Source organism: Apostichopus japonicus, chromosome 21 (assembly GCF_037975245.1).
Source record: "Apostichopus japonicus isolate 1M-3 chromosome 21, ASM3797524v1, whole genome shotgun sequence".
NCBI classification, from domain to species: domain Eukaryota; kingdom Metazoa; phylum Echinodermata; class Holothuroidea; order Aspidochirotida; family Stichopodidae; genus Apostichopus; species Apostichopus japonicus.
The window spans coordinates 7,893,006-7,908,888 of NC_092581.1; the positions used below are offsets into that span (position 1 = coordinate 7,893,006).

The 15,883-nt window shown below is 38.1% G+C and overlaps 1 protein-coding gene across 2 annotated transcripts in view; it reads left to right on the plus strand.

Moving 5' to 3' along the window:
• Positions 1-7,037: 7,037 nt before the first annotated feature.
• The window catches only part of LOC139963282 (uncharacterized), a 140,329-nt gene continuing 131,483 nt past the window's right edge, over positions 7,038-15,883 (plus strand). The window contains exons 1-2 of one of the 2 annotated variants that reach the window (XM_071963941.1): positions 7,038-7,216; positions 8,206-8,839. In XM_071963941.1, the coding sequence (XP_071820042.1) occupies positions 8,291-8,839 (549 nt within the window). In that variant the 5' untranslated portion in view covers positions 7,038-7,216; positions 8,206-8,290. Of the gene's footprint in view, positions 7,217-7,308; positions 7,326-8,205; positions 8,840-15,883 lie in introns of those variants that run through there. The other variant, XM_071963942.1, reaches the window with a different exon arrangement.

Below are 15,883 nucleotides of genomic sequence, written 5' to 3' on the forward strand. Positions count from 1 at the left end.
CCCCCCCCCCCGAGCAAATTTTCTTTAAGACATCGCTAGTAATTTCAAAATAGACAATGCTTAGATGCAACTTACAAGGCCTGGGAAGTGTCATTTCCAGCGACCTGGGAGGCATTTTCGGCCAAAATTGTTCTTGTACGCTTCGCGCCAACTCATGGTGGCGCTTCGCTTAGATAGTTTGTCTACAGGCTTCGCCCCTCCCTTGGCAATTACTCGCTACACGCCTGTTCGAATTTGTAAAGCAAAGAGCAGATATAACATCATATCAGTGAGCACTGGCGGATCCAAGGGGGGCCAAGGGGGGCCATGGCCCCCCCCCCCAAAGGTGAGCCAAAAAGTGTTGTCGAACATCCGCTAAATCATATGATTGGAAATTAAAAAAAATCGAGAGGAATAGCAGTGGTAGACTAGTGTAAACCTTTTCGTTTTCTGGTTTAAAATTAAATGCAGAGCTCCCAACTGACCCGCAATTCGCGGGAATTAGACCCGCATTCTAACACCCAAACCCGCTGACCCGCACAAGCGTCCGAAAAACCGCATTGTAATTGTCAAGTATACATCAAAAAAATTGCATCATATCTTGACTTAGCAACCATCATTTCTTTAGCATTTAGCATAATAGAGTATAAAACCTCCTTTACAGCATCATTTGAACCTCAAATTAGCCTATATTTCTTTTCATTGGGGCGAGCAGCGAACATTTTCATGCCACGGGAAAGAATGAATTATCACCTACTATTCAATTTATTGATGTTACACACAAAAAAATGCATATTTCTCAGAAAATTTTGGGTGACAAAAGCCTTTCTAAGTGCCACCATTTTACATGTAGGCATCACCATGATTCCGAAAAAATTCAAAAGGGGAGGGGGACACCCCCTCCCCTTATACCCCTCCCCCAGGACGGCGATTCGTGGCATGGACCAGCATTTGCCTTCTCAAGAGTTGGGAGCTATGTAAATGTATGAGCATGAGGATTTACAGTTTAACACCATTTTGCAGTTACAGGCTGGTTGTAAGAAATTTATAACCTATGAGAAATCAAATTGCTTGAGAAAGATGATCTCAACTTTGTTTTATAAATATTTTAGAAAATTACACCTGGGAAACATTTTTTTTAGAAGTAAATTAACATCACCATTGTACACTTTTGTCGCACCAAATTACATCTGAGGGCATTCAGAAATAGAAAATTTTCCATAGGGGAGGGGGGCACCCCCTCCCCTTTGACCCCTCCCCATATCACTCTAATGCCACTTTGGCCCCTCCCAAACAAAGGCCCTGGATCCGCCAGTGTCAGTGAGCATTGAAATGCATGTTCCACGATGAACAGCCTCAAAAAACTGTCTATGTGTGTATTCAAGGCGTAGGAGCCCAATTGGATTTGGGGCTGTAACGACTTGCCCGAAAAAGAGCCGAAATTTTTCGCGCGCATAGCGCGCGTTCAACACATCGATGCCAATATCATATAAGCAAGCATCGGTCATTACATCAAATGGCATCGTGTACCGCACGGTCCGTGAAAGTTGCACAGTATACCGCCGGATGCTAATGTAAACAACCAAATGTCTTATGTAGATGGAGAAAAAGCATACAGATCCATTTATGTCAAAACTCTCTTTTACAGTAGTAATGTCGGCCAAGCTTACAACTTTATTTTAATTACCAAGGAGATCATTTTTAAGCTTTTCATTGCTATTTATTTTTCTTTCAGTAGGTGCCCGAAAAAAATGGGAAAAAAATGGTTGCGGGGGGGGGGGGGGGCTGCAGCCCCCGCCTTCTACGGGACCTACGCCTATGTGTGTAGTCTTCGGTTTCGATATACCTGATATATCGGAAATATCTGCTATTTTTCATTTCCGAAACCAAGTTTTATAATAGCCATTATAAGAGGTTGCAATATTTCTACACCAATAAATTAACTGTGTCGGAATTTTCGAAAATTTCCTGACCAACATTTTTTCTATATTGGTTGTCCATAGATTGAATTTTGTGCAACATTATGGGTATGTTTTGAAGTGATTTAAGCCCATGAAATATTGGGCTTAAAACCTTGAAAAGTGGGGCTGTCAGATATTGTGGGCCGTGACGTAGAATCACCTACAAAAGCAATGATCCATAGGACATGCAATGAGGTCGAACATGATGAGTGACTGGTTACAATCTTCAAAAAGGTTATGGATGGAAAAAAACTTTTGGGAAATACTTGGTTCTCAGGCAAAAGTGTACATCTGGTTGGTCATTTTCAAGCCCGAGAAGTGCCATTTCCGGTGATCTGGGGGGTATCAAAACCAGAAATTTTCTTGTACGCTCCGCGCCAACCGATGGTGGCGCTCCGCTTAGATGGTAATTCGCGCCCCCCGGGTTAGAAAATCCTGGATACGCGCCTGATATTTCCATAAGTTTCAATGATTTTCAATATTTTAGTATCATTTACATCATTACGTATATTATTCCAGATTAAAACTGACCATTGTGTACATTTTATGAACAGTGACTCTTTAATTATGGGTCGCCATGATTGAAAGAATCATGTAGGGTGAAAAACGACAGGCTAGGCATATGTGGCTTCAGCGTGCACATTTTGAGTGTGAAAACTTTGCTTTGAGTGTTTAATAAATTCAAGATTCTTTATCAAGTAGGCACCAAAATGTTGTCTTTAAACCTCTAATTTCTCAGAGCTTCCGGGGGCTTCGACAACCGGGCGTTGCCCATGGACCCCCACGGGCCCTAAGGCAGGCCCATGGACCCCATCTGTAACCAAGTGCGGCGGAACCGGGGGGCACGTGCCCCCCCCACTTTTCCTCAGGTTAGAAATGTGCCCTTTTTCTACATAAAAATTGAGGTGTCTCAAGTTAGCAAGAGGCTAGGGAACCAGAAAGAACACTCGGGAAGGGCCGTTTCCAGCCATCTGAGAGGTTTGTAAAACCAAAAATTTTCTTGTTTTCCAACCGATGGTGGCGCTCCGCTCAGACTTACAACTTTGCAAATCCTGGCTACGCCCCTGACTTTTAATGAATTTCTGTGGGTCAAACTCAAAGCTATTTCGAATGGAAAAAATTTGTTAAGATATTGACAAGAAATAAACTCTAATTCAGAAGATTCCTACATTAGCAACTAGCATGATTTCACCTCATTTTGTCTCAAAAGAAAACTTTTTCCTTGTTTCCCAATTTGCACATTGGATATTGCAGTGCTAGTATGCATATTTTCCTTGAGGGGGGGGGGGGAGGGGGGCGTTGATGGAGTGATTTGTATACGCAAATAAGATAATACAATAAGAGTTATAAAGGGTACTAAATATAAGGCTGCATCAGTCCAATCGAATTTCTGCAAAGTGCCCTTTGATGTCGGTGCCCCCCCCTCCCCCCAGATTAAAGTGCTTCCGCCGCCCTTGTCTGTAACTGTGTCGCGCTGCGTGCTGACTGACGCCTTCGGTGTTAGTATAGTATTACCCACAAAGTTCAGTTATTTTTTTTTTACCCAGGCTCATCCCTGATTGAAGTTAACAGCTCCTGAAAGAAGTTTAAGCATATTTATGTTACAGTACATGTATAATGTTTGTACCTAGGCCAGTGTATTTTCCAAGGCATGTCTTGTAATTTCACTTTTGGTTTCCACTGATTCTTAAAGGGACAAATTGACAATTTTTATGAGGATTACCACTTACATAATCTTGGAAACATTCTGCACTAGTAGGTGAATACCCAAGCTGCTAGAAGTAGAAGATCTTCCTTGTTGTGACATTTATCTTTAGAAAGGTTGAAGAAACCTCACCATGTAACAATGCTTCAAATAATTTCTAAAACATACTTTACTGTATTGACAATTTAAGAGTGCAGCAGAATCATTCCATTCAAAAGCCTTTGAGAATTTTTTTTTTTTTTTGAACATTGTATCTGATGTGAATTTTCTCCTTCTTGAGCCCAATAACCTCTGACAATTGTTAGGGGGAAAAAAGTTCATCGAGTCAAACTTTACAGTGCACTGTGAGAAAACATCCAATCCATAAATTGGGTGGTGTGACGGAATGTGCCAAAGAAATAATCGTAGACAATTTCTAAAGTGTGTGCCTCAAAAACTCAACTAGGGATCGAGGAGACTGCAGTCCATAGAATTTAGTTATATTAAAATGACAGTGGTTACAGGGGTGGAGGGAGAGAGTAAGTCCCCAGTTTGAAAAGTGGGTAGCTGGGCAGGAGGATTTTCTGCCACCATCCCATGAATTGACGAGATACGATAAGTTGTCAATAAAACATTCTGCAGAAAATTGTTCAATTGCTCAGTTGAAATGAAGTGAACAATTGAACATTTTGCAGAAAAATGTTCACTGACGAGATACGATAAGTTGTCAATTAAACATTTTGCAGAAAATTGTTGTATTGCTCAGTTAAAGCAACTGAGCAATCCAACATTTTTCTTATTTTTGATAAAATATTATCTTGTTATCTAAACAATTTACTGAAAAATGTCAACTTATGGGGCAAAGTTTTTCCTATGTTGATGGCACTTTTAAGCTTCCGTAGGAATAAGTGCAAAATCTATGACAAATTAATCAACATTGTGAGATTAAAAGTCGAAAGTTGGAGAAAATAAATGAAATAGTCAGAATTTTGAAATACCAAATTTCGTCTTATTCTTTTGGAATAAATTCAACGGAAATTTGAAGTTAGTCCAACAATAGTGAAAATTTGACATAAACTTGAAATAAGGAGGTCGAACTTCCGCCAAGAAAAAATAACTTTCGAAATTTTTTAGGGAAAAACTGCAGCAAGTAGCCAATCGAGTATGACATATCTTGTCTACTTTTTTTGACCCGAATCGTTTTTGTGAGGGAGACATTTTGTCCCCTTCCCTCCCCTTCCCGCCCCCTCCCCTTTCCCTTCCCCACCCCAACTGGCTATGCGATTGCGTTTGACCGTTGTTTATGCATGCATATCAGGCGTATCCAGGATTTTCTAACCCGGGGGGCGCGAATTACCATCTAAGCGGAGCGCCACCATCGGTTGGCGCGGAGCGTACAAGAAAATTTCTGGTTTTGATACCCCCCAGATCACCGGAAATGGCACATCTCGGGCTTGAAATGACCAACCAGATGTACACTTTTGCCTGAGAACCAAGTATTTCCCAAAAGTTTTTCCATCCATAACCTTTTTGAAGATTGTAACCAGTCACACATCATGTTCGACCTCATTGCATGTCCTATGGATCATTGCTTTTGTAGGTGATTCTACGTCACGGCCCACAATATCTGAAATCCCCACTTTTCAAGGTTTTAAGCCCATTATTTGTTGAGAATTTGAAAATTCACATTTCTCGTGAATAAAAATCACTTCAAAACATACCCATAATGTTGCACAAAATTCCATCTATGGACAACCAATATAGAAAAACCTCCTTCAACCCCTAATAGACAGGTCAAAATTGCACGAGTAAAAGAAAGTATGGTGAAGAATGTTGGTCAGGCAATTTTCGAAAATTCCGACACAGTTAATTTATTGGTGTAGAAATATTGCAACCTCTTATATTGGCTATTATAAAACTTGGTTTCGGAAATGAAAAATAGCAGATATTTCCGTTATCAGGTATATCGAAACCGAAGACTACACACATAGGCGTAGGTCCCGTAGGAGGCGGGGGCTGCAGCCCCCCCCCCCTCCGCAACCAATTTTTTTCGGGCACCTACTGAAAGAAAAATAAATAGCAATGAATAACTTAAAAATGATCTCCTTGGTAATTAAAATAAAGTTGTAAGCTTGGCCGACATTACTACTGTAAATGAGAGTTTTGCCATAAATTGATCTGTATGCTTTTTCTCCATCTACATAAGACATTTGGTTGTTTACATTAGCATCCGGCGGTATACTGTGCAACTTTCACAGACCGTGCGGTACACGATGCCATTTGATGTAATGACCGATGCTTGCTTATATGATATTGGCATCGATGTGTTGAACGCGCGCTATGCGCGCGAAAAATTTCGGCTTTTTTTTCGGGCAAGTCGTTACAGCCCCAAATCCAATTGGGCTCCTACGCCTTTGACTACACACATAGACAGTTTTTTTTGAGGCTGTTCATCGTGGAACATGCATTTCAATGCTCACTGATATTATGTTATATCTGCTCTTTGCTTTACAAATTCGAATAGGCGTGTAGCGAGTAATTTGCCAAGGGAGGGGCGAAGCCTGTAGACAAACTATCTAAGCGAAGCGCCACCATGAGTTGGCGCGAAGCGTACAAGAAAAATTTTGGCCGAAAATGCCTCCCAGATCGCTGGAAATGACACTTCCCAGGCCTTGTAAGTTGCATCTAAGCATTGTCTATTTTGAAATTACTAGCGATGTCGTAAAGAAAATTTGCCCGTGCGGGGGGGGGGGGGGGCGGTCGCCCCCTTCCCGAAATGCGTCATGTTCCCCGACGACTCGGTCGAGTTCAAGACCAGCCACAGTTGGTTCCATATAGCACAATTGTACTACAATTTGTACAATTGTTTAATTTAAGGCGTCCACACACACACACGCGTTATGATATACCATATTTAGTATTTATATAGATACATTAGTGAGAGAGGAAAAATGTAAACGTCAAAAATGGAGTTGTCGGTGTAAGGGGTAGGGTGAGGCGCACACCCCCTCCGTAATCCTTGATCTGTCACTGGCTACCCTGTGTATATAATAGGGATCAGCGCTGTAACTATGACTGTTCCTCTTTCTCTTCCCGAGGTCTTGGCTATCTTCTACTCCCTCCTTTTCTCCTTTTTCTCTCTTTTTTCTTTTTCTTTTCCCTTCCTTTCTCTCCTCCTTTTCTTTTTTCCCCTCCTTTTCCCTTTCTTCTTCTCTTTTTTTCTCTCCTCTTTTCTTTACCCGGGGGGCGCGCGCCCCCAACGCCCCCCCTGGATACGCACCTGCATATATATATTATAGAACGCTTTCTGCAAACGATCGTAAGTGTTTAGATCGAAATAGAAACGGCTGGTGCAATGAGGTTAAGCATCAATGGTTACCTGTAACTTCATTTCACTACGAGACGCTCATTGCCTTACATGTAAACATTAGTCATGTCAGTTTGTATTTGTGTATACACACACGTACGTACGCTTTTGCTGTAACCCGAAACACAGTAGCCGGATTTGAAATTAATAACGAGCTATTCACCGTAAATCTCTTTCGAGCTGTTGTTGGACTATACATTTGGATTACTACCACACGCAGAAATAGTATGTTCTTGCTTAATACAATAAATCACATCGTACATCTCTTCAATGTTTACTCTCGTCCATCGTTGTTTGAATCAGACTTATTTTGATATACCTATTATTGTTTCAGGTACAGTAACTCAGTCAGTGTAGGTAGGACTAAATGTCGCGAACGTTGCCAGTTTCTGCCCAGGGTTGCATTTCAATCGTTTAACTCGAAGTAAAAATTTAACATTTGCTAAGCCTACAAAGCCTCAAGAGCAAAGTGTAACCTAGGCCTGTATGAATGACCTTTAAACAGCTTGACAGTTTTGTTAGTCAATTTCTCTTACACCAATGTTTACTGTGCTATGATTTTGATAGAGCTTAGGAGTTAGGGTATCAATTCCATAAAAGTTTACATCACAACATGCTACTGCTAGTAATACTGGCTGGGAGTGAATATGCTGGTGTTAGTGCAAGTCTGTATAACATGTTTTTTATACCATAATAATACTCTGTAGTCTTGGCATTAGATGTTCTCTTATTCATTGTGCTACCCAATCCTTTTTTTTATGTGTATGAAATTTATGCAAATGACATGTCCCAATATATGAAACTAAATGCTTAATTGCTTATTCTGCCTTTAGGACTTGGGCCAATTTTTTACCGTTGATATTTTACCCACAAGTGTTATTTATATATATATATATATATATATTTATTCTGCTGAATTGCAGAATATTCACGCAACTCTTGAATCTCACAGATTTTGACGGGAAGTCCGTATAGTAAACAATGTATTATCATTCGCAAAAAGCCTGGTGTGTGATAGATGCAGGGTATTCTGCAATTGCTCCATTTATTGCAAGTGAACTTTTTATACTAAAAGGGATTACTGTTAGTTCAAACAGGAACCATACTCCTGTCAGTGACATGGTTCGTTGGGAGATTGCTATGCAACATCTTCCTATTTGACATTTAATAGATCTATGCATACCAACAATATATTTTTACTCATTTCTCTTCAGATTAAGTTCATTTGAATAACAGTGAAGGCCCTTTGAAAGGTGCACATTTCAATCAGAAGAATGCAATTTAAAGAGAGGTCACAAAATGCATACGGTGACTTTCTCTGAAGATATTAATACTAACCATCCATCGCAAAGTCGCAGGAATATCCAGGCACAGCATGGTGCTGGCAGAATCAGTAAGCCACAGACCCCCAGGAATGGTTACCTACCTCAACATAGAGCCAGAGATACGTACATGAGGGAAAGGTCTCTCTCAGAACCACATCACGTTAAGCTAAAAAACAACCATGTTCCAAACAAAGCCCATGGACATGTCCCAGGATTGCGACCAGAGGTGCAAAATTTATGGATCAATCAATCAAACAATGTGCAGCATAGGCATTATCAAAGAAGGCTGCTGTATGGGATCAATGAAGAAGGTACAACAGAAGAACTTCAAGAGCAGGACAATCATCTGTCACCCCGGGGTTTCAGTGCTAGTTACGATGCAGTGGGGATGTTAGCTGGACCTTTAAGCTCAGAAGCTGATGAAGAAGAGGACTGGGGGAGCCTCTTTGTCAAAAATTCAATTCAAGATGGTGAAGCAACTTTCGTTGTATCAGCCATTTTACCAGATGGCAGGCATGTCTCGGTAAGTAATAATTGTAAAGTGTTCGACTAACTGTAAATATTGTGAAACACAAAATTATCCCTTTACTGCTATGGGAAGACACCTTCTCGGTAGCTTCATTCAGGTTGCAATTACATTTCAGTGCATGTGCAATAAGTAGGTTTGCATGGAAATTGTCCTGCCATGCTAGGAGAGAAGTTGGTTTTAATCTGTGTGGTCGTATAAATTAATTTCTGCGAAAGCTTTTGCTAGCTTCCTGTCTCTTATCTTTATGAGTTTGGTTTAAGTGTGATTAAGTGTACTGTGAACTCTAAGCTTTACATGAAAATGCAAAGTTTTTTATGAACCTTTGTCATTACCTGCCAGTCAGTTATTTATTAAGCAATGCTGATGCACTAATAAAATGACCGTCAACTTTATGTAAATTTCCAATAAAACTTCAAGTTGGATTGAAAAAGGTTGAATATTATACAAGTTGATTTAAATTTGGAACAGTTTTGTTCTGCATTTGACCAACCTGTTTCATAGAGGTGTCCTTCCAGTAGTATGTAAGTGTAAATGACCCTTTATTTTACAGGGTTTTATGATGTTCATTTATGAATAGTGTGTCTGTCCTTCTGAAGGCCTATAAATACTGTACTGTATGTTTGATACCTGTCTAAGCAGCTCAGCCAATAACCCTGCTTTCATTTTCACCATAATATTGTATTTGAATAACAGTTTAATTATGATTCAAGGCTTTTTTCTTAGGTTATAGTAAATCATGCTACAAAACATTTGCATACATGTTCTTTCAAAAGGTACGCAGAGGTCTTTAAGAACTAATGTATAGCCATGACCTATATGTTTTTGGTATGTTTTATCATATGCTTGTTATACTTTTACTATAAATTTGTGAGGAATAAATGGGTATCACTGACCAGCTATGGTCAGGTATGTGTATGGTACACAGCACACTAGTGTTGAAGTGCAAGTTGTCCATGTAGTAAATGGCCAGTAAACTATACTTAGAGAGTTAACCAGTGTTTGACAATCAGGTGTATAGCACTGAGGCTGACTGGTATGCTGGATACTGTTAATAAATTGTAACCAAACCCACCCTGTATAGGACTATTATAGGTGCAGTACAACTTATTCTCTTTCCCTGTGTAAGCAATTCCCACCTGGCTAACCTCTGTTTGCCAATTTACTGTCTAAAATCAGCCATGTGAGTTAACAGGCCCTTTCAACCTTCGTAAGTGAACTGACTTTAGTCCTTGTTAAATCAGAAAAACACAAATATTTAAAAACAAGTAAAATAGAGAAGAAAATAGAAAACAGCAGAGAAGGATTTTGTGAGCCCAAAGCATCCACGGTTAATAATAACCTGGAAGTCAACCGGTTCATGTGTAATGTACTACACTTGAGGGCAGGTTATTACTCTGACAAGAATAACAAATTGTAGCAAGGTACAGTAGTTCACATTCGGGTCTGAGTTCTGTCCCAGGACATATTGAGGATATGTTTGCTGCTTGGTACCTGGGTGTGCCTTGAGGTGGTGTCATAAATTCTACTGTACATGCTCTTCTCTTAACTTGTATTGTCAATTTTATGACAAAAACACTGGTGTTGTCTAGTATCAGTGAAATGTTATCACATAATCCCACATGCCAAAAATCTATGGTGTTAGTCAGGAAAATGTACTTTATGGTATGGGACTGTTTAAACACACACACACACGTTGTTATATCTGCATTGTTTCTAAGCATGTACTGTAAATTGAGCTCTAGCTGAACATTGCAGAAGGTTGTTTTGACTTTGAAAGTGAAGAAAAGTATTATTTCATTTTGGTACTTGTTGGGCAGAAATGGTTGGTATATAGCTAACACTTTTGAAGAGAATGATTACTCATTATAATTTTGAACTATAGATCTCAGTAATTTACATTAAAAGTTGAACTTGGATAATATCAAATTATAACAATGAATAATAGATACTGTATGTCAAGAAAACTACACCATTAGAAACCATATAAAGGCTACTGAAATGATAAAAGAAATATTGTAATGTTTTGCCATGAAAACAGGCACCAGGGTGACATTCAATAAATGTGGAAGGTTACAGGACTTATCTTTCAGATAATGTACAGTCTTAAGCATTTCCTGTTGGGGTGTACCCTGCCAAAGTTGGTAGCATAGCAAGACGGCATTAACTTGATAAATTTGATGTGAGTGCACCTACTGGCACAAAGTATGTTTGGACACTATTACCAGCTTAAAATTGATTGTATTCACTGCCCCTCTTATAATAACCATTTCTTATAGACAAGCTACAGTATAATGAAAATATTTGATGCCAATGCCTGTTGTCCTGAACTATTTGTCAAAAATACATCCTGTTTTGAGGTTCAAAGGAAAATGTGCAAATATCTAAGTAAACGGTCCTTTACTATCAGGTGTACGTACTTTAGACTATCTAGACAAGCTAAGGTGCACTAAAGATTACATATACACGGTTGACACTTCTGAGACTATGCACAATTGCACATTTAAGGGAATTATTCATTTTGGCCACATGAGAAGTGATGTTTACATGTTTGTATGCAACAAGTGCCAGCACGCAATAAAACGCACTTACTAAGAACTTTTATACTGCAGTAAGCAAACAGTCACCACTTTGCCAGTCAAGAACAATGTTTACTTTTTCATATTTTCAAGGAGTACAGTCCAGTACGGTTCATGTAAATATTGGTAGTGAATTTGACTGTTGTAAGGGCTTTGTGACTCATGGTTTATATCTAATAAGTTTAGTATCTTGTGGTGTAGTTCAGTAATTTGTACTAGCTCTCGACTATGAATAGAGTTCTCTTTAAACATGAAAGTAAGAGAGTGCAATCTGAAACAAGTACAGTACTGGGAGATGGTTGGTTCACATGATGAAATTAACCTTGTTTAGTGTGAATAAACAAAGTGGGATTATAGACTTACTCATGATAATTGATAATCATCACATCTCTAAAAAGAATAATTAATTGATTCTCTTCAGATCTCTAAAACGGGCAAATCACCAATCATTTTCTGTCAGTCTGAAACAATTAGAACAAACATTTGACTGCAATCATGCCACTAACTGTGTAAGGACCTTCTTCTTTTTTTTCTGTGTAGAAAAAGATAAAATAGCATGTTTCAACTCTAGAAGGAAGGATCATGCATGCATCAGAACTATGAAATGGAGGAGGAGGGATGGGGACGAGAGAAACAACTGATATTATTAGGTTTGCTGGAATGTGAATGCAAACTTTAGCAGTGCTCCTGAAATTACAGAAAGTCAATCAATATTGTAAAATATTTAACACTTGCAGGAATCCTTCACAATTTTCTTTTCGTGGGGTTTCTCAATCCAGGTATAGGAACCTTCGGTGCAATATACAGTATATTGCATTTCTATTGTATGTTGTAATTACTATGAGTCTATCACCATATCAATGCCATCATGTCTACAGGTCAACTACAGTTTTACCTTGAAGTCTGGTAAATCATGCTCCATCAGATTTGATAAATGTCTTGAACATTTTTTTAAGACAAAACAGATATTTGAATGCTCAGATCAGTCCTAACATGTGTAAATGTTGGCCTTTTTTTATATTTTAAGTGAAGTCTGTACCTGTATGGTGGAAGGGCTTTTCTTGGCTCAGTACCAAATAAATCAAAACTACTTATGAAATGTTTCCCTGAAAGAAAATAAGGGCGGTAATATTGAAGAACTTAGCATGAATTTAGACTCCGGATGTGTGACCTGATTAATTCGTACTTCGTAAGATTTGTATGGGTCTACTCGTAATGCTTAAGGTTGGCATGTAATATAAATTTTTGAGTAGAAGAATGAGAAGTTCTATACTGTATATCAGAATACATGGAAAATATGTTTGTTCCTTATAAGTCTTCTGTCGCTTAAACAGTTATTTTCGTTACATGATAATATTTCCATGCATTGTTTTTACTTAAAACCAACTTACGTGACAAATAATGGTAACCCAAGATTCAATACATGGAATATTGAGGGTGAACAATTTCTGTATCAAACACAACATATTTTAAAGTCTCAATACGTGTTTGCTGATGAATTTTGGAAAACAAACTTCCGAAGCAGATTCAATGTTTCTTAGATGCTAAATGCACTCTGTCCAGGTGGGTTTAATGAAGAAAAAATGTCGCAATCGAAAGAAAGAAATTTATTTTCTGTTGCCCTTATGGCGCGAAGGATTTACCATAAAATCACTGTGACCGCCCATACCAGCATGTTCATTACACTAATGTAACCCATATATACTCATATCGCCCACTTTTTTTACCCAATTCCACGGAAAAAACTTTTCGCAAGCTACATCGGTAAGACCGAAAGAAATACCTGTACACTATTCAACACAGGCTAGCCACGAAAGTGAAAGTAAGTCCTAAGCCTAAAGGTCGTAAACAAAACAGAGAGATTTGATTGGTGCATGATCTGTAGGGCGGGGCTTGCAAATTTGAATGAAGTTTGTATAATCTACGATCTTGTTAATAAATCTGGCAAATTTGATTCAGCTCAACATTTTAAACGACAGATAACTCAATAAAAATAATGCCGATTATTTATATGAAACTTGCATCAGATCTATAGAACAGTATCATTTTCACTGAGCATTTAAGGCAGTAAGCTGGAAAGGTCCAAGTTTAAATTTGGCAAACACACATTGAGACTTTAACATTTAAAGACATGTTAACTACATTATATTATCAAGTACCAAGTATAATTTTAATGTTCCTTTGATAATTTATTTTACATATTGAATGTTTTTTCTAACATTGACAAACAGTGCAAACGCTATGATTTTAGTAATATGCAAACTTGTCTGAGAAATGACTGTCTGCTGTCAACTGGCCAAACAAAATCTTTGGCTTTGAGTACAGTGTTTCTGTATGTTGCTGATGAGTCTCACCATTATAGTAATTATACCCATTGCGATCCGGGGTCCCCCTCACAATTTTCACAAAATGTCGGTAAAAGTGATTCCAGAGTTTCCCTTTTCAGAAACCATAAATGTGTCCCTAAGATTATCCTTTTAGAAAATTAAATACCTGTATACAATCAATAGCTATTTAATAGTGCTCAGCACACACTGTGTAGTGCTAGCTCAGTGGTTTACGCCGGTGCCTTCCAATCATTAGGTCCCCAGTTCGAGTTATTTCAAGATTAATGTATTTGTATGTCGTCCAGTTACAGAGTTGATGACTATGACAATTCATAATCATGGACGTTAAATACGAATCTAAGAGAATGACTTTGGTCAGCTTGCAGCTTTGATAAGCCAATGAGGCTTCTTCGCGAGTTCCTGCTTGCAGGAGGATCCAAAATATATACATATTACATACATACAACAATTTTTTAATATTAGATATTTAACCACAGTCAATGAGAAGTTATAAGTGTGACTAAATAGCCTAGATAGTGTCAAGTAAGAAGTCAATCTGCTGGGTTTGTGGAGAAATGAATTCTACTTTCAGAGTTTGAGCTTTGAGTGTTGGTTTATAGTAATTAGTACACATACATGTACTAGTGTGGACTTACTACAAGCATGCAAATCACATCTGACTGATTGTGTGCATGGTACTGTCCTTCAATATATGAAAACAAATTTGTGGAAAATATTGTACTTTGGCCAATATTTCCCTTGCAATCTCCATACCGTCCCAGTATCCCAAATTGACCCTAGAATAAGACGAGAATGGTGTCTACAGAAGTGAGGGAATAATCCAGTAGCAGCATTTTATCATGGGAAATGTTTTTCGATTCTGTGGTTTTGCTGTCACTGTACAGACATGCTACCCGCTAAATCTGGGGGCCTGGTATCTATTAAAGCACTGTGAATTTATCTGATTTTGACTCAGTACCATGAAAGTATTATCCTCACACGAATTACTAAATATTAAAGAAATACAATCTATATTTGTGTTAAATGTATTTGTTAATTGCTTGTTGGTTACAGTAACTTGAATTCTACCATTACTGTCTGCGTACTTGACAATGCAGTGAATATTGTTCTTGCAGTCCAACCCTCATATTTACAATATAAAGACCAGTTGCTTGTTCAGCGAGGCAGAAAATTGTAGTTAATTACTGCACAAGGTGCAGCTATACCAACTATTGCATAGCTGTCTACATAGGTTTGAAGAGCTCTGCATCAATTTGTGTTAGATTGTAACTTTGTGTCACTCTGATCATGATATCGTATGTAACACTCAAACATACAGAAATCAAACATACAGAAATCAAACATACAGAAATCAAACATGCAGTAATCAAACATACAGAAATCATACCATATAATACTCACACATACAGCAATCATGTCACTTAATACTCACAGACTCACACGTACAGTAATCATGTCATATAATACTCACACTGTATACAGTAATCGTGTCATATAATACTCACACTGTATACAGTTATCATGTCATGTAACACTTACACATACTATGTTATGTAATACTCACACATAGTTATCATGTTATGTACACACCAAGTTATCATGTTATGTACACTCACACATAGTTATCATGTTATGTACACTCACACATAGTTATCATGTTATGTACACTCACACATAGTTATCATGTTATGTACACTCTCACATAGTTATCATGTTATGTACACTCACACATAGTTATCATGTTATGTACACTCACACATAGTTATCATGTTATGTACACTCACACATAGTTATCATGTTATGTACACTCACACATAGTTATCATGTTATGTACACTCACACATAGTTATCATGTTATGTACACTCTCACATAGTTATCATGTTATGTACACTCACACATGTATACAGTAATCATTTTATGCAATATTCACACAGTGATTGATTGTAGACTTTTAGACTAAATCTTACTATAAAGACATTCTAACCTTATAAATAGACAGTTGCTACTATACCTGATCATCCAGATATTAAATGTTTAAAGACCAAGCAGAAAATATTTTGTAGTACAAAGATAATGTAATGTTTTACTTTTTTCATTTTCCTGATAATTTGTA